The sequence below is a fragment of the Geotrypetes seraphini genome, chromosome 2 (assembly GCF_902459505.1).
Source record: "Geotrypetes seraphini chromosome 2, aGeoSer1.1, whole genome shotgun sequence".
Classification (NCBI taxonomy): domain Eukaryota; kingdom Metazoa; phylum Chordata; class Amphibia; order Gymnophiona; family Dermophiidae; genus Geotrypetes; species Geotrypetes seraphini.
The window spans coordinates 192,546,220-192,565,273 of NC_047085.1; the positions used below are offsets into that span (position 1 = coordinate 192,546,220).

The window sequence follows — 19,054 nt, forward strand, 5'->3', positions numbered from 1 at the left end:
CTTTACTGTGTTCCATCATGACAAGGTGGTTCTTCGCACCCATCCTAAATTTTTACCTAAGGTTGTGTCTGATTTCCACCTCAATCAGTCCATTGTTCTTCCGGTGTTTTTTCCGAAGCCCCACTCTCATCCTGGGGAGGCGGCGCTTCACATGCTTGACTGTAAGAGAGCGTTGGCCTTTTATCTTCAACGCACCAAGTCTCATCGGAAGGTTCCTCATTTATTTTTGTCCTTTGATCCTAATCGGTTGGGACGTCCTGTTTCCAAGCGCACCTTGTCCAACTGGTTGGCTGCTTGTATTTCTTTTTGCTACGCTCAGGCTGGTCTCGCGCTTCATGGTCGGGTCACGGGACATAAGGTCTGAGCGATGGCAGCTTCTGTGGCGTTCCTCCGGTCTACTCCAGTGGAGGATATCTGCAAGGCTGCCACTTGGTCTTCGGTTCATACTTTCACCTCCCACTACTGCCTGGATACGTTATCCAGGAGTGACGGCCGGTTTGGCCAGTCAGTTTTGCGTAATCTGTTTTCCTAAATTGCCATCCTCCCACCTGCCCTTTTTTGGTTGGCTTGGAGGTCACCCACATGTGAGAATATCATGCCTGCTTGTCCTGGGATAAAGCACAGTCCCTGGATAACACCTGTTACGGTAAGTAACTGTGCTTTATGCCCCATGTGCACTGAAGGTGCAATTTTTAGTTGGATTGGCCACTGTGAGAACAGGCTACTGGGCTAGATGGACCATTGGTCTGACCCAGTAAGGCTGTTCTTATATTCAAGTGTGACTTGAATTACATTTTTTTTTAAATTTCATATTTTATTTTCTTTTTTGGTAGGAAGCTCAGCCTCTGTGGCCACTAGCAGCACCATCACCACCACTACAACAACTGCTACTACTATATCGGTATCTGCTCCATCCACAGAGCAGCTAGGGTTTGGAGATAAATTCAAGAAACCAGAGGGAAGCTGGGACTGTAGCACCTGCTTAGTACAAAACAAATCGGATGCTTCAAAGTGTGTAGCTTGTGCAGGCCCAAAACCTGGCACCTCAACAGAATTCAAAGGTATGTGGCCTTACATTGTTCTTCTCCTCGCTATCTCATTTTATCCTGAGGCTAATATAGTTTGTAGGCATCCATCTCATTGCAAGCTGTGGATTAATTTGGAGAATCTGAAATGTAGCACTAGCTGTGGGCAGATGGAGAAGCTGCTGCTGTAATTGGACCAGATGGGCAGACCACTGCTGGGAAGAGAAGAGGCTAAGAATAAAAGGGAGGAAAATGGGAGGGAAGGCGCAAAAATATGTCAAAACAAAATTTTAATAAGGCACAATTAAATATTTTTAAGAAAATCTAAAGTATGTCTTGGAAAGAGAAATGGGCAATCTAGTATGCCCTAGGGTTGCCAGATTTCCTAATTGGGCTGGGACCAAGTGTCCTCTTTTTTCTCATTCTGCCCCAGTCCTACCCCATTCTGCCTTCAGCTCTGTCCCTACCCCACCTCCATATGAAGCTCCCCAAGCTCAGGACTGCGTCTGCGCATGTATGGACATTGGCGCGGTCACACACACGCGTGTGTGCATATGATGTCATTTAGACATCCGTGCATATGCAGACATCCTCCAGTTGCGGCCCTGAGGTCGGGGACTTCCAAAACCCAGACAAATTACTGAATTTTGGAAATCCCTTCGGGCTTTCCTGGATGTCTGGTACCCTAGTATGCCCAGTAAGTAGGTTAGGGTTATAATCACTGCTTTATACAAGTTGCCCACCAGTGCCTTTGTTTAGGATTGTAATTGCTGCTTGGTTTACACACATCTCTGTTTTGAAGTGCAAAAAGTTTATTTTATTCTTTTTCTGAGTTTAGGCTCCCAGTGCTTGGTTTGTAAGGCAACCTCTGTTTATGCAATATCTCTTTGAAATTCTTTACTGCTTTTGTCTCCACCACCAGCTTTGTGATGGCATTCAGGCATCAACTACCCTTGTTTTGTAAACAGTGGTTCTTAATGTTGACTGGATCTCTGCTCTTTGAAGAACAAATAGGGTGCTTAATACATGGGTGGAAGTATAAAAAATTTGAATGTTTAACTTTGGGGAAAATACTGGAAGAATACTTTGATCCAATATCCTTTCATGTTAATTTTATTTAATAAAACATTTATATTTCATTAATCAGACATTCAATGCAGATTACAATAAGTAATAAAAAAAAATGTCAAGTATAAACACACACAAAAGAAAAACAAAACAGAAATGCTCACCAACTAGTAAATCACACCAAGCCCTGATCAGTTAAACACTATCCAAAAATTTAGCAGGGGGGTTTCCTTTCCCTACATCAGAGAGGACAGACCTTGATATGCCATTTATACTAAGCAACATTTGAAGGCTACATTTCTTGTAATGGCAGATGTTTGTTTGAACTTTTTATAATGCCAGGTAAAGGTTCTGATCCCAGAAGATCTTTTGAGAGATAGTGCCTTCCCATTTGCAGGCTTTTCTGTAGACCGCTATTGTTACTCCTGGAGGAATTCTGCGCACAATATTTCAAAATTCTGCAGTTTATACTGATTTGCATAGAATACTCATATCCTGAGACCTGAAATTTCTTCCTGCCTTTTCCTTTCTCAGGTTCCAGCCTCTTCAGTTCCCTCTCACTCCAACTGCAGTTTTGTCTACCTCCAAATCCTACTCCTCTCTCACTTGCACCCTGAATCCCCTCCTTGGCTCCCCATAGTCTGGCATCTCTCTCTCCACTGGCTAAGAATCTTCCTCCCTTCCCATCCCCTTATTGATCTTGGTCACTCTCTCTTCCTCTCTCTACCATCCCCCCACCCACTTGCGGATTCAGCATCCATGTCTCCACACACCACCTTCCTCACATTCTGAATGCCTTCCCTACTCTCCATGGTCTGGTATCTCTCCCTCTATCTATGGTCAAGCATTTCTTCCTTCTCACCCCCCTTTCTGGCCTGGGTTTCCTTCTCAGCCCCTTTCCCCTCTTTTTATAGATCCAGCATCTGTGTCCCCTTCCCTCTCCTCCTTCCCCTGCAGGTCTAGCATCCATGTCCCTTCCTCCTCCCCCCCTCCACTTGCAGAGCAGTATCCATGTCCCCTCCTCTTCCCCCTCCACTTGCAGAGCAGTATCCATGTCCCCTCCTCTTCCCCCCTCCACTTGCAGAGCAGTATCCATGTCCCCTCCTCTTCCCCCCTCCACTTGCAGAGCAGTATCCATGTCCCCTCCTCTTCCCCCCCCTCCACTTGCAGAGCAGTATCCATGTCCCCTCCTCTTCCCCCCTCCACTTGCAGAGCAGTATCCATGTCCCCTCCTCTTCCCCCTTCACTTGCAGAGCAGTATCCATGTCCCCTCCCCTCTCCTCCCCCTGCACGTCTAGCATCTATGTCCCCTCCCCCCCCCACACACACACCTTGCAGTCTAGGATATCTATGTCCCCTCTTGTACCCTCCTGTACCGTCCCCATTATCTGCAGTTCAGGATCCATATTCTCTCCTTCCCCCCTCCAAATTATGGTCTAGCATCAGGTGCATCCATCCTCTTCTCATTCCCTGCATGGGTCTGGCCTCTATCCCTCTGACCGACCAACTGCCTCCCTCACCTTCCCACCCTATGAGATCAGATATACCTGCAGGCCTCCCAGATCAGTGGTGGTGGCAACCAGCTGGCAGAATCAGCGCTGTGAATAAGCTGCTCGTGGCCAACCCTACCCCAGGGCCTTACCTCTGTTACATCATCTATCTACAGGAAGTGATGCGGCAGAGGGAAGGCCCTGGCAGGGCTGCCCATAACTAGCCGTTCACAGTGCTGCCTCGGCTAGCCGGCTGCTGCCTCTACTGCTTCCTTGGGAAGCCCACAGGTATATCTGATCTCATGGTGGGTGGAGGAAGGAAGAGAGGCCAGACATGCATGGAAGAGAAGGAGGGTGCAGGAGCAGAAGGGAAGTTTTGAGCAGAATTCTACACAAATTATGTGCTGTGCAATTAAGCAGAATTCCACCAGGAGTATATTGTAAAGTCTTGGGTGTGGCTGAGTATGCATAGCTGTGACCTGAATATGAAAGCCTCCAGTTGATTTTCTCTCCATTCTGCTTTTCTGTCAGAAGGCAGAGTAGTGTTGGGAAATGTTAAAAGATAACTGAAAGCAGCACAAAAGTTTGTTTATAGATAAATACATTTTAAAGAGAGAATTTGTTACTTTATACGCCCTGGGATATATGCAGTAATTTACATAAACACAGAACAATACCTGCTCATTGGCATTTATGCTTTTAATCAAAACAGACAAGAGAAAAACAAATAGAAGCTGTAAGTTAAAATGGCCATAATGGGGAGGATCTAAGTTAGGATCTGGAGCTGTGATTAGTAAAAAGGGCAGGTTTTCATTGTATAATGCTGTAAGAGTTATGGTGTCTTAAGAAAACAGTGGTGTGGGTGAGGTAATTTTCCTATATTGACAGATGTGCACCTGAAAAAGCAATTTAGAGAACATTAATAACCCCTTGTCTGGCAAGGTGGATTAGTAGGAATTTAAATCAAAAACAAGGGCCACTTTTTTCTATATGGAAAAATCAGAGAGGAGTGACAGGAGATCCCCAGACAATATTGGAGAAAAGACAATGTTCTTTCATTACTAGTAAATTGTGAAAGGTTTGCTGCCCTTTCAATTGTCCTCTCACCTGAGCTTATCATCCTTTCTCGTTAAGGTAAGACTAGAGTTTTTTGTTAATCTTGAGGAAGATGTCACCAGGGCTGTTATAATGATGTGGACAAAAGGGCAGTTCTTGGGGTGGTATCCCATTGTCCTTTTGTCACTCTTGAGTCTGCCAGCAAGAGAGCACCAAGGGTCGAGAGTGCCAAACGCAATCCTGGTGATATTTTCTCCAGCAGCTGCCCTGGATGTCATAGCCAGTTAGGGTTCTGATGCTATTTGGTATGTGGTTTGGAGTTTGTAGTGTGGGGATTATAGAGTGTGGAAAACTCAGACTAGCACTGGGTGGGGAGGATATGCTTTGGAGGCAAACCATGCTGATGGTCTCTAGGCAGCCAGAGGGCATAATGATCAGAGCAGTGTTCTTTCTGGCCATTAATGCCTTTTGTTTGCAGTTAAAAGGCAAACTGAAGATCCTTTCTAATGAATGCAAGTCTGTTTTGTTTGTGTCCCATTGATTTATTTGTTTTATTTTTGTCTAAGGTTTTGGATCCTCTTCTGCCACACCATCATTTAAGTTTGGTCTTCAGTCTACAGCCACTTCTATTTCATCTCAGACTGGAGAAAATCAAAGTGATATCAAAAGTCAGGAGCAAGAGAGCTTCAAATTTGGCATTTCTTCCTCAAACCCTGAAACCTCTAAAAGCATTGCTTCAGATGGGTTTTCATTTTCCAGTTCTACGGCAGGCTTTAAATTTGGAGTCTCTTCATCAGATTCCAAGCTTGAGGAGAGTACAAAAAACAGTGCTGTGACTACCACCAGCAGCAGCGGCTTTTCCTTTGGACTTCCTGTAAGTTCAAGTAAGCCCTTACCCAGTGTGCCTTCATCTGTAACGTTCACATTTGGTACATCTGGCGTTGGGCAGCAGGATGAGAAAAAGGAAGCCAAGTCAACATCTGGGTTCTCCTTTGGTACAAAATCCTCCACTGCACCTGTTCTGGCAGAAGGGACATCAGGTGCTGCTGGCTTCAAGGGCTCCATTGACTTGAAAAAACAGGATGCCCCGGCTTCTACCTCTTTCTCCTTTGCTAAGGCTGAGAAGAAAGATAATAGTCAAGCTGCTGGCTGGAGCTCAGAAACTGCCTTTGGGAAGCCAGAGACAGGGAAGGAGCAGGCTTCTTCTTTGCCTTTTGCACTGCCGCAGGCTGATGGGAAGCAGGAATCTCTTTGCACCGCAGCGCCTGTGTTTGGGAAAAAAGTGGAGAGTACTGAACCAAAGCCGTTGTTCCAGTTTGGGAAAGCTGAGCCAGCAAAAGAGGAAAGTACTACCAGACCGACCTTTAACTTCAGCGTTGGCAAGTCTACGGAGAGCAAAGAGACCGAGCCACCGGCAAAGTCAGTGTTTGCATTTGGGCAATCAACAGGTAACTCCTTCCTTTCTTCCTACTGCTGGTAACAAAACAAACAAGTCCTTTAAGTCTCGGCCTAAAATGTCCACTTTACATACTCATGAAGTAACAACTGCATTCACTGTTTGGAACACATTTGTTGTCAAAAATGTGTTGAAATATTTGGGTGGCTGTTAGCATATGCTTGTTAATCAGATTATTTTGGATATGTGAAATTTTTGCTTGCATCCATGTCCATTTTCAAGGTCTAAACTCGTGGTCCTGGTTCCTATAGTTTGGAGTCTCTCTCTGCATTATCTAGATAGGAGTTTAGGTACTAACATACTGTATAGGCAATGCAGAGATGAATTCCATGCTACAGAAACAGGATCAATCATCTGCTCCTTGGTGTGACATATTATCCCTGATGTCAAGAGAGCTTTTCAAAGCTAGGGTTACCAGATGGCTGGATTTACCTGGACAGGTCCTCTTTTTAGAGGACTGTACGGGTGTCCGGAAGGATTTCAGAAAAGCTGGAACTTTGTCCAATTGGACGCCCTGGATCTGCCAGAGCTCGGGGCCGTGTCTGAGGGCCTTCAAGCATGCACGAATGTGATACGATGATGTCACATGCCTGAGTGTGATGTTATTAAATCATGTCTGCGCATGCTCGGAGGCCTTCCAGACGTGTTCCTGAACTTCAGGAAGATGAGGAGATGAGGTTGTATGGGGGCAGAGCTGGAGTAGAAACAGAGTGCGGCGGGGGGGGGGGGGGGGGGTAGAATGGGGCAAGGCCATGTGTCCTTTTTTTTTTTTCTGTACAAAATATGGTAACCCTTAAGCCATAGACCTGCCTAGCTTTAAATGCTCATTGTTTTAGCCATTTTTGTCAGCTGGCTTGCTGTGATTCTTACCTTTCTCTGAACTTGAATAAGACTGCTATTTTTATGCCAGAAGCCTTTTTTTTCTCCCTTTGCCTCCCTCTTTTCATCAAGAAATGATGGAAAATGGGGGAAGTTATATCTTTCCTGGTAGAGAGACCTCCCTGAATATGGTGAGACCTGTTTGTGGTGGCAAGTTTTTTGGGATTGGGATTAGTATACCGCCTTTTTGTAGTTTTACGACCACACTCAAAGCGGTTTATATACAGGTACTTGAAGCATTTCCCCTATCTGTCCCGGTGTGCTCACAATCTATCTAATGCAAAGAGCTTCTCCTCTTCCATCATATGCGGTCAACATATGGGGTAAAGAGGCGCTCAATACTTAATTCGACTTTTGTAGTCTTCCACTCCTTCCAAACAAACTCCTTGAGAAGTTTGTGTGTGAGGATGATGTTTTATCATACAGAATTTTAAGCTATAAAATCATTTTTTGTTCTCTGATGTGCTGCCATATACCTTAAGAATATAAATATGTTGTGCCAGGTTAGATGAAAGCTGCATTCAGTTTAATATCCTGTTTCAATTACTAAGAAATACTCAGCAGATCCCAGTGAGTAGATCTGTTCCTTATTGTTCTTTTCCCAAAGGTAAATGGTAGCTTTTCCAAGATTTCCTGGCTAATTATAGATTTTACCTCCAGGAATATATCCAACCACCATTTTAACCCAGCAGTGTGGTATGGCCTTGACCACATTCTCTTGCAACAAATTCCTCAATTCAATCATGCATAGAATGACATTTGTTCTAAATTGGCTTCATGTTGGTTTTGTGTCTTATCCTCCACTCCTAGCACTGTTGGGGAAATAACCTTTCCTGATTTATGTGTTCTACCCCACTCATCATATTCCCTCTGTTATGTCTTCTTCAGGTTGAAGAACTATAATATATTTAGCTGTTTCATCCTTACTTTCATTTTTGCTACCCTTCTATCTCTCTTTTAATTTCTAGTTTTCTATTTGCATTTTTGACTGCTACTGTTTGTTGAGCTGAAGATTACAATATACTGTATTATTCTCAATGACCCTAAGATCCTTTTTCCTGAGTTACATATATTATATACCATGTCTTCTATTCCATTACTACCTTAACAGTTCAGGGTAGATTCCAAAACACATAAATCATTCTATCTGGAAATTACAAGAAAGCAAGTAAAAGTAGCAAATCATAACCAAATTATCAATTAGGATCATAATCTGATAAACCGAATTTCTGGGGGGAAAAATTTTTTTTTACATTTTTTCTAAACTGCAAATGACTGCAAGATCTCAGTGAAAGAGACAATTTCATATTTCTTCCATCTGATATCATATAGAGAGATGATTTACCAATTTTAAGTTGGTAATACCTGGGAAAATTAATAAAAGCTGATTCTGTTGCGGATACACAGGAGTCCATACTTGAGCTGCTGATTTCCATTTCCCGTGAACATCAGAAGGATATTCCTGTAAGAACTTGAAAACTCCCTTCTGCAGTGGAGCACAGCACCCTCCTTCAGTTATTTGTTCTGCAAGTGAACTCAGAAGGTAGGATATGCTAAGACAGGGGTGTCCAACCTTTTGGCTTTCCTGGGCCGCATTGGCCGAAAAAAAATTTTCTGGGGCCGCCCAAATGCGCAAACGCTACAGCAAGACAGAGGAGGGAGCTGGCAAGACGGTAAACACCCAGGGGCAGCAGAGGAAAACATTGCATCGCCCTCGACCGGGCCGCACAAAATACTTCAAGGGGCCGCAGGTTGGACACCCCTGTGCTAAGACTTGAAGACCTTCCAGTTATGGTGTGCCAAGGAGCAGGTGGAAACAGAGAGAGCTCCTGTGCCGGTGATCTTTGCCTTCCGGCAAGCTGGCCTTGAAAAGGGACTTGGCGGTGTCGTCCCTCAAAGTGCAGATAGTCGGTATCTCATGCTTTCGGACTCAGAATGGCATTCAGTCTCTGGCTTCTTACTAGAGAATGATACAGTGACAAAATTAATCACCCCTAAGTCGTTTGGGAAGATTTCAAATGGGGTGCGATGAGGCATCTTGAAATCTAGTACATATCATTTGTAAATGGTCATTTTATTCAACAATGTACAACCTATGTAGTATTTTAGCTTTAAGTGCTGCTTTAACTGTGTACTACTATAATTTTCGTGAGAGCAGCACCTCCATCCAGGCAGCCTGCTCAGAAGTGAAGGAGAGCAAGTGGGCCTGTCGTGCAGCAAAGAACAATCACTCTACTCTGCTCCTTAATTCAGCTTCCTTTCTATTGCTCCTGCCTCTGGGCCACCTGTCCCCTTTCAGGGTTCCACAGTTGTTTTCATATACAAATTAAGCCCTGTTTAGCGACTAACAGTGATATCTGTAGTCTCTAGTGGACATGTAGTTTAGGAAGGAAGTGCGAAGGTTTCAATGATCAGTTAAAGGAGTGCAGGATCCAAAAAAATTTAAGAACCCCTGTTTTATCCTCACAGAGGTGTTTGTCACATAGTTATTCCCCTTTGTAGCTATTAGTGTCTAAAACTTTAAAAGACCTGTTAATCCGACTTAAAAACTTTAGAAGACTTGTTAATCCGTGGATAACCTAATTAAGCCTTCATTCTGTGAATTATAGTTTGGTTCAAAAAGTAATTGAAAAAGGAAAAGACAAAGTGTAAGTAAGAACATAAGAAGCGCCATCTCTGGATCAGACCACCTGTCTATCAAGTCTGGCGATCCGCACATGCGGAGGCCCAGCCAGGTGTACACCTGGCGTAATTTTTAGTCACCCATATCCCTCTATGCCTCTCATAAGGAGATGTAAGTAAATACCCCAGTCACTCCTCAAACATTGACCAATATTTGTTGTAGCTAATATCAAAGGTCAATGCCTCAACTTTTTTGTATCCGTTTTCTTAGGGCTTCAGACATGCCATTTGGTCTCCTGTTTTTTTCGGTGACACAAATATCTTGATGGCTATGGCTTCTTCATTTGCCCACTCTATGTATATTTTCAACGTTTTTATATTATTTTTCTTCTTATTTTTCTTATGTTATTACTTGTTCATAAACTATTATAAAGTGCTTGGTGCTCTCATAAATACTTATAAATAACATCTTTTAAGATAAGTTAATTATTTATAAGTATTTATGAGAGCACCAAGCACTTTATAATAGTTTATGAACAAGTAAGAACATAAGAAAAATAAGAAGAAAAATAATATAAAAACGTTGAAAATAAGCCATAGCCATCAAGATATTTGTGTCACCGAAAAAAACAGGAGACCAAATGGCATGTCTGAAGCCCTAACAAAAAAGTTGAGGCATTGACCTTTGATATTAGCTCTCATAAGGAGATGTGCATCTAGTTTGCTTTTAAATCCTAGGATGGTCGAGTCCGCTATAACCTCCTCTTGGAGAGTATTCCAGGTGTCAACCACTCTTTGTGTGAAGCAGAACCTCCTGATATTTGTCCTGGACTTGTCCCCCTTTAGCTTCATTCCGTGTCCTGTTGTCCATGTCAAATTGGACATTGTAAATAATTTTTTTTCTGCTCTATTTTGTCTATTCCTTTCAGTATTTTGAAGGTCTCGATCATATTCCCTCGCAGTCTCCTTTTCTCAAGAGAGAACAATCCCAGTCTTTTAAGTCGTTCCTCGTATTCCAGTTTCTCCATACCTTTTACTAGTTTCGTTGCTTGTCTCTGCACTCTCTCCAGCAGTTTTATATCCTTCTTTAGGTTGGGAGACCAATGTTGGAGACAGTATTCCAAGTGTGGTCTGACCATTGCTCTATAAAGCAGCATTATAACCCTCTCCAATCTACTCGTGATTCCCTTCTTTATCATGCCTAACATTCTATTTGCTTTCTTTGCCGCCGCCGTGCATTGTGCCGATGGTTTCAGGGTTCTATCTATCAGTATGCCCAGGTCCTTTTCTTGTTCATTCTTAGCCGGCCACCTACAAACAAAGCCTCCAGTATTCAGTGTGATCATGCTCTTATGAATACATGAAAATTCCAAATTTTCTCCAGACCATTAACTCAGATTTTTATTTTGGCCTTCCCCTAGAGTTCTAAGACATCTTGTTTAAGCGAGTTAAATTTTTTTTTTTTAAATTTAATTTAATTTTAGGTTGTCTCCATGAGTTAGAAATAAGGCCAACTCTAACTTAAGGAAAAATTAATTACACATAAGTCAGAAATCTATTTCAGCTAGGATACAGTAAGAATGGATAAATAGTGCTGGGGAAACAGAGAAACATCTCCTCCTCTCTCTAAGAGATCCCAAGTTCCTATCTTGCACTTTCTTTACTTCAGACAGTCTTAGTTTCCACCACCTCTACTAGGAGACTATTTGTGCATTTACCACTGTTTCTCTAAAAAAGCATTTCCTTAGATTAGTCCTAAGCCCATCACCTCTTAACTTCATCCCATGCCCTTTCACTTTGGAGTTTCCTTTCAATTGAGACTGGCCTCATGCAAAATTATGCCACATACAGTAGGTATTTAAATGTCTCTATCATATCTCCCCTCTCCCATCTTTCCTCCAAAGTATACATATTGAGATCTTCGAGTCTGTCCCCATAAGCCCTATGACAGAGACCACCAACCATTTTAGTAGCCTTCCTCTGGACTGGCTCTATCATTTTTATATCTTTTTGAAGATGTCATCAGAATTGTACACAATATTCTAAGTGAGATCTCACCAGAGTCTTTTATACAGGAACATCAATACCTCCTTTTTCCTTCTTTGCTATACATCTACCTATGTAACCTAGCATCCTTCTAGCTTTCGCCATCACCTTTTCAACCTGTTTGGCCACCTTAAGATCCTCTTTTGTGCACAAAAGTATTTCACCCCCTAAACTTTGGGTTTTTGTAGCCCAAATTCATAACATTGCATTTCTTAGCATTAAATCTTAGCTGCCAAATTTCAGACCATTCTTCAAACTTTGCTAGGTTATTCATTATATCCACACCATCAGGAGTGTCTCTTGCAGATTTTGGTATCATTCTCAAAGATGCAAATCTTACCTGATAGCCCTTCAGAAATATCACTTACAAAAATGTTAAAAAGAACAGGCCCAAGAACCTGGTAACGTCCTTTTCCTCAGAGCAATCTCCTTTGTCCACTACACTCTTGTCACCTTTCACTCATCTACTCTGCATGTGTATCACATAGAAGTAGACAATGTTTTCCTGGCACTTACTTTTATGCTTGTGTTTGCCAATGCAATTTTATAAATGCCTGCATGAATTTAGAAAATGCTAAAGTTTCTTATAAAATTATCCTCAGGGTATATGGGATACTGAAAATCTGCCCAACATCTCTGTAGGTAAGAGTGTATGCAGGAGGTTCTTTGAGTTTGTGGCCGTCAGGTACTGTTTTGCTTTGGCTGCAGTTACTCTTTGCCACTTTTCAGAAGCTGCCACATAAGCAACTACCTAGCTAAGGGGTAAACCAGCCCTGCCCCTTCACCATCACAACCCACCATCGTGTCCAAGATCTTAGGAACATTTTTATGTTAGGCAGAATACACGTTTTTTAATGTTTATCAAAATTTCCTTCATATAGTTTCATAGCTGCTGCTGTTGCTATCAATGATAACAACAAAATATTCCTCTTTTTTTGTGTAGAGGTGGGCTATCTATTTTAAAAAGAAATATTACAGTAGAATCCCAGTTAACTGGAATTCAACTAACCAGCACTTTCAATCAACCAGCAAAAAAACATTGTCTCCCGCGCTCCTCAAACATCCAAAGTTGTGCACGCCTAACTCAACAACCACACTCACTCCCTCCAGCCCCTGAAGCAGCAGTGGTAGCTAGTCCTGTCAGTACCCCTTCCCTCTGTCCCCTGAAGCAGCAAGCAGCCGATCCTGACAACCCCTCCAGCCCCCAAAGCAGCAGAGCTGGTCCTGACAACCTCTTCTCCCTCCCTCACCTGAAGCAGTAGTAGCAGCCAGAGAGCAGAGGCAATTCTATAAACAGGCTGCTTCCAGCCAGCCTCAACTTCCAGGCCTTCCATGCTTTACCATTGGTAAAGGATATTCAGAAAGATTTAGACAGATGGAATAAGCTGTACATCTCTTGGTTAGGACGTATGGAAGTGGTTAAGATGATGATTCTCCCTAGGTTTCTTTATTTATTCCAAGCATTACTGATAGAAATTTCAAAACAGTTTTTCCAAAAGTGGAATAAAATGATATTGAGATACATATGGGGAGGAAAAAGACCAAGGGTCAGAAAGCAATCAATGTAAGTCCAAGACGGAAGAAGGATTAGGTTTACTTTCTCTGGAAAATTATTATAAAGCAGCAATAGTTGAATGGCATTCATCTCCTTCTAAGCTTTGGGTAAAAGTAGAACAAGCAATGTTAGATGGGAAAGATGGTATAAGAAAACTGAAATACTTACCATGGCTGGGAGAAAAAGATACAACAAATATAAATAATCCTTTCAGTAAATGTTTCCTAAAAATTTAGGCAGTGAAAAAGGTTTTTTTTTTCTCCCCTATATTATATGTACAAGATTTTATACCAGGTAGGGAGGGGAAAATTTTTAAGAAGTGGGAGGTAAAAGGATTAGCATACGTTGGTCAACTAGTTGAAGAAGGTGAGGTTCAATAGATATTCAGGATCAATTTCAATTAGAAATGAGAGATCTTTTCCCTTATCTTCAGATAAAAAATTATATATTAACATATAAGATGAAGAATAACAGAGTTTTAGAGAAATCTGAATTTGAAAAAAGGTTAGGAGAACCAGTAGCAAAAGGGTGTCTCTCTTGGTTATATAAAATTATAAATGAAGATGAAACAACTAAAACACCATATATGAAAGCATGGGAAAAAGATCTGGGGAAGGAATGGTCCATAGACGAATGGGGGATAATCGCATTACATCTTTTTCAGACAGCTAGGACGACCACCTTGGTGGAAAATGCTATCAAACTTCTAGTACGGTGGTATACTACGCCTGTTTTAATTAGCAAATATACCAAGTAGAGTGATACTAGTTGCTGGAAAGGATGTGGCGAAAGAGGTGGAATGTCAAACGGTCCAGAAGTTCTGGGAGCAGGTTTTTGAGTATAGCAAACTAATTCAGACCCCACTTAAGCTTAATGCTGAAAGGGCCCTGCTGGGAGTAGGAATAGAAGGTTTAACATTTTCTAGATCTAAACTTTTGGACTTGGCATTAGCCCAGCAATGGCGTACATTAAATGTTCCTACTTTGAGAGATGTAAGAGAACGTTTAGGAATAGTGTGTGCAAAATATAGACTTTCAAGCCCTTTTAAGTAATCAATGGGCAAAATTTAATGACATATGGGGGGAGTTATATTGAATTGGAAAAGAAGCTTTAAGGAGAACTATCTAATCACTATGGTTTTTGGAACCAGGTCTCTTGGAGGGGGGGGGGGTGTAATAATGAAGGGAATACTCTTATTGTAGCATTGATAAGTTGTATTATTTTTATTAGTTTATTAACCTTATGAAGTACACCAACACTAATTGTGCTCTGTATTAAATTTATTGTATTAAAATTACTAAATAAAGAATTTAAAAAAAAAAAAAAAAAGGAAGTGATGACGGAGGGAGAGCCAATAGGGTCACGAGGTGCACTCAATCTGGGCGTGGGAGTGAACTCCGCCCCTCCCGACGGTGCACCGCTGAGCCAGTTGGAAGGCTCAACGGGAACTCCCCAAAGTTTGAATTCTTTAGTTTACGTTTTTGCCTTTATTTTTACCTCATCGCCGGACTTCCACACCCCCTCCACGGACCGGGAGCACGCGGGGCAGAGCGGGAGCAGAGCAAGACTCAATCTGGGCGTGGGAGCGAACTCCGCCCCTCCCCTCCCGACAGTGCACCGCTGAGCCAGTTGGAAGGCTCAGCGGGAACTCTTTAGTTTACGTTTTTGCCTTTATTTTTACCTCATCGCCGGACCTTCACACCCCCTCCACGGACCGGGAGCACGCGGGGCAGAGCGGGAGCAGAGTAAGACTCAATCTGGGCGTGGGAGCGAACTCCGCCTCTCCCGACGGTGTACCGCTGAGCCAGTTGGAAGGCTCAGCGGGAACTCCCCAAAGTTTGAATTCTTTAGTTTACATTTTTGCCTTTATTTTTACCTCATCACCGGACCTCCACACTCCCTCCACGGACCGGGAGCACGCAGGGCAGAGCGGGAGCAGAGCAACTTTTGTGAAATTGTACAGTAGGATGCCTCAGGATGGTCCCATGGGGGTGGAGGAGTTCTTGGATCAATTTCCACTCCTTGTGCTCTCTCAACAAGATAAAGATCAATTAGCGCTACCTGTTACTGTGGGGGAAGTAGAGAGAGTTATTAAATGATTGAAGACTGATCTCTTGCAGTTGATGGTCTCTCAAATTCTTTTTATAAACACTTTAGAAATCAGTTTAGCCAGATGTTGGTGCGAGTGTGTAATGGGGTTGGGGGGGAGGGGTATTGCCATCCTCCATGGGGGAGGCTGGCATAACGGTGTTACTAAAACCTGGAAAAAATCCTGAGCACTGTGGAACTTACTGATCCATCTCATTATTGAATATAGATGCAAAAATCTTAACTAAGGTATTGGCCTTGAGATTGGGGCGGGTGCTTCCAGGACTTATACATATAGATTAGTCTGGGTTTATTCAGCGCCGTCAAGTGGGGGACAACATCCGTAGGACTTTGCATTTGGTTTAGGGCGCTCAACAACTTAAACGTAACTTGGTGTTATTATCAATAGATGCAGAGAAAGCCTTCGACAAAGTTCAGTGGGAATTCTTGTGGTTAGTTATGGATAAGATGGGATTGGGGGGCTGGTTTGAGCAGTGGATTAGGAGTTTTTATATGGGGCCCCGGGCTTGGGTTCTATACAGATTTCTTTTCCATAAAGAGGGGCACTAGACAGGGGTGCCCTCTGTCCCCACTGCTTTTTGCTATCTATTTGGAGCCTTTAGCGTGTTTCATTAAGGAACGGGGAAATATTAGGTGTATCCATTTGGGAGGGAGGGAACATAAGCTAGCGCTTTTTGCTGATGACATCTTATATGTTCAGGATCTGGGCCTTACTTTCCCAGTCCTTTTGGATATTTTTCACACCTTTAGTCAGCTTTCCAGGTTTATTATTAATATGGATCAATCTGAATTCTTGGGTGTTCATATAGCGGACAGTGAGGAACAGAGGTTGATAGATTATTTTCCTTTTTGGAGGGCGCGGGGACATCTTAGGTATTTGGGTATTCAAATTCTGAGAGATCTTTTTCAATTGTATGATCTTAATTATTTCAAGATTGTGTGATTAGTGTGGGCATATTTACAGAGATGGCAGGGATTATGGCTTTCCTGATGGGAACGCATCGCCTTGATCAAAATGAATGTTTTACCACGCCTTTTATTTTTGTTTCAGACTCTCCAAATTGCAGTGTCTAGATGTGTATTAGATGAGAAATTATTTTGTACGGACTTTCAATGTTGTTTTATTGATACTGTTTATTACTGTATATACTCGAATATAAACTGGGATTTTGGGGCCAAAAAATTGGCCCAAAAATGGGGGTCCCGGTTTATATTCGGGTCATGCCCCAGTGACCACCCGAAACCCTCCCGGACTTCCTGCAGGCCTGCCGTATGCCGAGACGGGAGGGATCCGTCCCATCTCCTGCCCTGGCTGACACTAACAATTACCACCCTCCCTCCTTCCCTCTCTCGCGTACCTGTTTGTTCCCTGGTGGTCCAGCATGTATCCCTCGCTGAAATCCTCCAAGAGATTATAAAGGTAAGTAGCCAGTGGCGCACCGAGCTTTTCGTGCTGCCGGCCGGCCCTGCACCGCTCCTTGATAGGCTGCTGCGAGAATCGCAAATCCCGCGAGAACTTGCGGCGGCCTATCAAGGAGTGGTGCAGGGCTGTCTGGCAGCACGAAAAGCTCACTGTTGCGTGCCAGCCTGGGTGTGCTGCTGGCTACTTACCTTTACAATCTTCTGGAGGATTTCAGTGCGGGATACACGCTGGATCACCAGGGAACAAACAGGTATGCGAAGGAGGGAGGGTGGTAATTATTAGTGTCGGCTGGGGCAAGAGACGGGAGGGATCCCTCCTGTCCCGGCATACCACTAGGTGGTTTAAGTTAAGGGGAATGGTTACAGGCTGGCTGGGTTAGAGGGCAGAGAGGAGTATGGGACAATCAAGCCATTGTGATATCACTGATGAGATTGGCTCTTTTTAGAGGGAAGAGGGTACAGGGAAAGAGGGTGGGACAGTGTTCAGAGCCTGGCAAGGAAGGGGGTAGGACAGTATTCAGAGCCTGGCAGGGAAGGAGGCTTGGTTCACATCCTGGTAGGGAATGGGACTGAGTGCAGGCCAGGGAGGGAAGGGGGCTGGGTGCTGAACTTGGCAGGGAGAGGGGCTGAGTACAAAACTATGCAGGGGAGGGCGCGACAGAGGGGACACTGGGTGCAGATCCTGGCAGGGCATGGCACTTGAATATTAAGCCCCCGACTTATATTCGAGTCAACCATTTTTATATTTTTTTCCCTCCTTTTGGGGGAAATGGGGTATCGACTTGTATTCTGATAGACTTATATTTGTATGTATTTGAGTATATACATTATATTAAGTATTTGTGATGTTGAGCTTACAATACCAATAAATAAAATAAAAATTTATTGAGTAAAAAAAAAAAGCAGTTAATTAACAGTTTGAGGGATTATTACAATTCTGTTTATGCAAGTATTTCTAGTTGACACCTTCACCATCACTGCAAAACACTGCTGCTAGGTAGCTTCGTAAATAGTGTATGACCATCTTCTTTTTTGCTCTGGTTACCATTTTATTTTGATATATTATTCAAAATTCTTTGTCTGACTCACAAATCATATTACTTGGGCTTACTACCACCATATTTTGTTCTAGATGTATGACAAAATTATTTTTACAGTAACTCTCAAGCAACCAGAAACTACATTTACCATCATCCACCAATCCCCCTGGGTGCCGGATAACTGAGAGTATAATGTATGTGTATGTCAGTAAAGGCGCCCTCATTTTAGAGTTAATGTTCATGGTATCATGATGTTGGAGCGACACAAGACTCTCACTTCTTCCAAACAGAAAAAATATTTTTTGCTAGTGTGGGAGGCTTATATTTTTTCCTTATCTCCAAAAGCACACAGCCTGGTGGTCGATTCTTTTTAATGATGTGTTTGTATTTTTTGTATTTCCGGTATTGGTGGAAAATTTGTATTTGCTTACTTACAGATTTGATACATGACTGGGTGATATAAGAAGGGCTGTGGCTCACTGGTTGAGCTGCTGCCTCTGTGCCCAGAGGTTGCGAGATCAAATCCTAATGCTGCTCCTTGTGACCCTGGGCAAGTCAATCCTCTAGTGCCCACCACTTTGAATGTCAAATACCAAAGCAACAAAAAGGTGGTATACAAATCCCCATTCTCTTTCCCTTTTCTGTTTTTGCTATTTGGAGGTCAGTAAGCGGAGGGGGAAAGGAGGTTTTCAGGGACTAGGATTTTGATAATTTATTTGCTCTGTTGACTATTCTGGTGTGCCATTGCATTGTTTCTGTTTTGTGAAAACTTTTAATAAACAGATTTCAACAAAAAAATGTATTTTGTTTTGTGCAAAAGTAACTTATTTTTTCTTCTCTTATTTTTTGGGGTCAATTAGATCAAGGAGCGATTAAGCCAGCCTTCAGTTTCTTAAGCAGTAGCTCTTCGGCTACATCTGTCTCCAGCACTGCTGCTAGCACAGGAAGCATTTTTGGCAACTCCTCTTCTGCCTCCAGTTCTACAGCTGGCAACTTTATGTTTGGACAAACTGGCAGTGGCAGTACAAGCAGCTCTGCATTCAACAGTGCTGTTGAACCAAATGCGCCTCAAGCTTTCACCTTCACACCCATTGAAAGCAAGCTGCCTGCCGCTCCCTCTGCCGCCTCTAGTACTAGCATTATGGCCACCCCTGCTCCTTTTGTCTTTGGCATAGGGAGTGGCGGCAGCAGCAGCACCAGTAGCTCAACCTCTGGCTTTAATTTTGGGGCAACAACAACAGGAAGTTCAACAGGTATGTTCAATGGCATCAGACATGACAAAATTG

At 42.9% G+C, this 19,054-nt stretch overlaps 1 protein-coding gene across 4 annotated transcripts in view; it reads left to right on the top strand.

Annotated features, from left to right (window-relative positions):
- NUP153 (nucleoporin 153) overlaps positions 1 to 19,054 on the top strand; it is a 310,572-nt gene that overhangs the window by 220,714 nt on the left and 70,804 nt on the right. For all 4 annotated transcript variants that reach the window (XM_033934594.1, XM_033934593.1, XM_033934596.1 and 1 more), the window contains 3 exons: positions 834 to 1,061; positions 5,206 to 6,087; positions 18,629 to 19,021. In XM_033934594.1, coding sequence (XP_033790485.1) covers positions 834 to 1,061; positions 5,206 to 6,087; positions 18,629 to 19,021 — 1,503 coding nt within the window. The remainder of the gene's footprint in view (positions 1 to 833; positions 1,062 to 5,205; positions 6,088 to 18,628; positions 19,022 to 19,054) is intronic.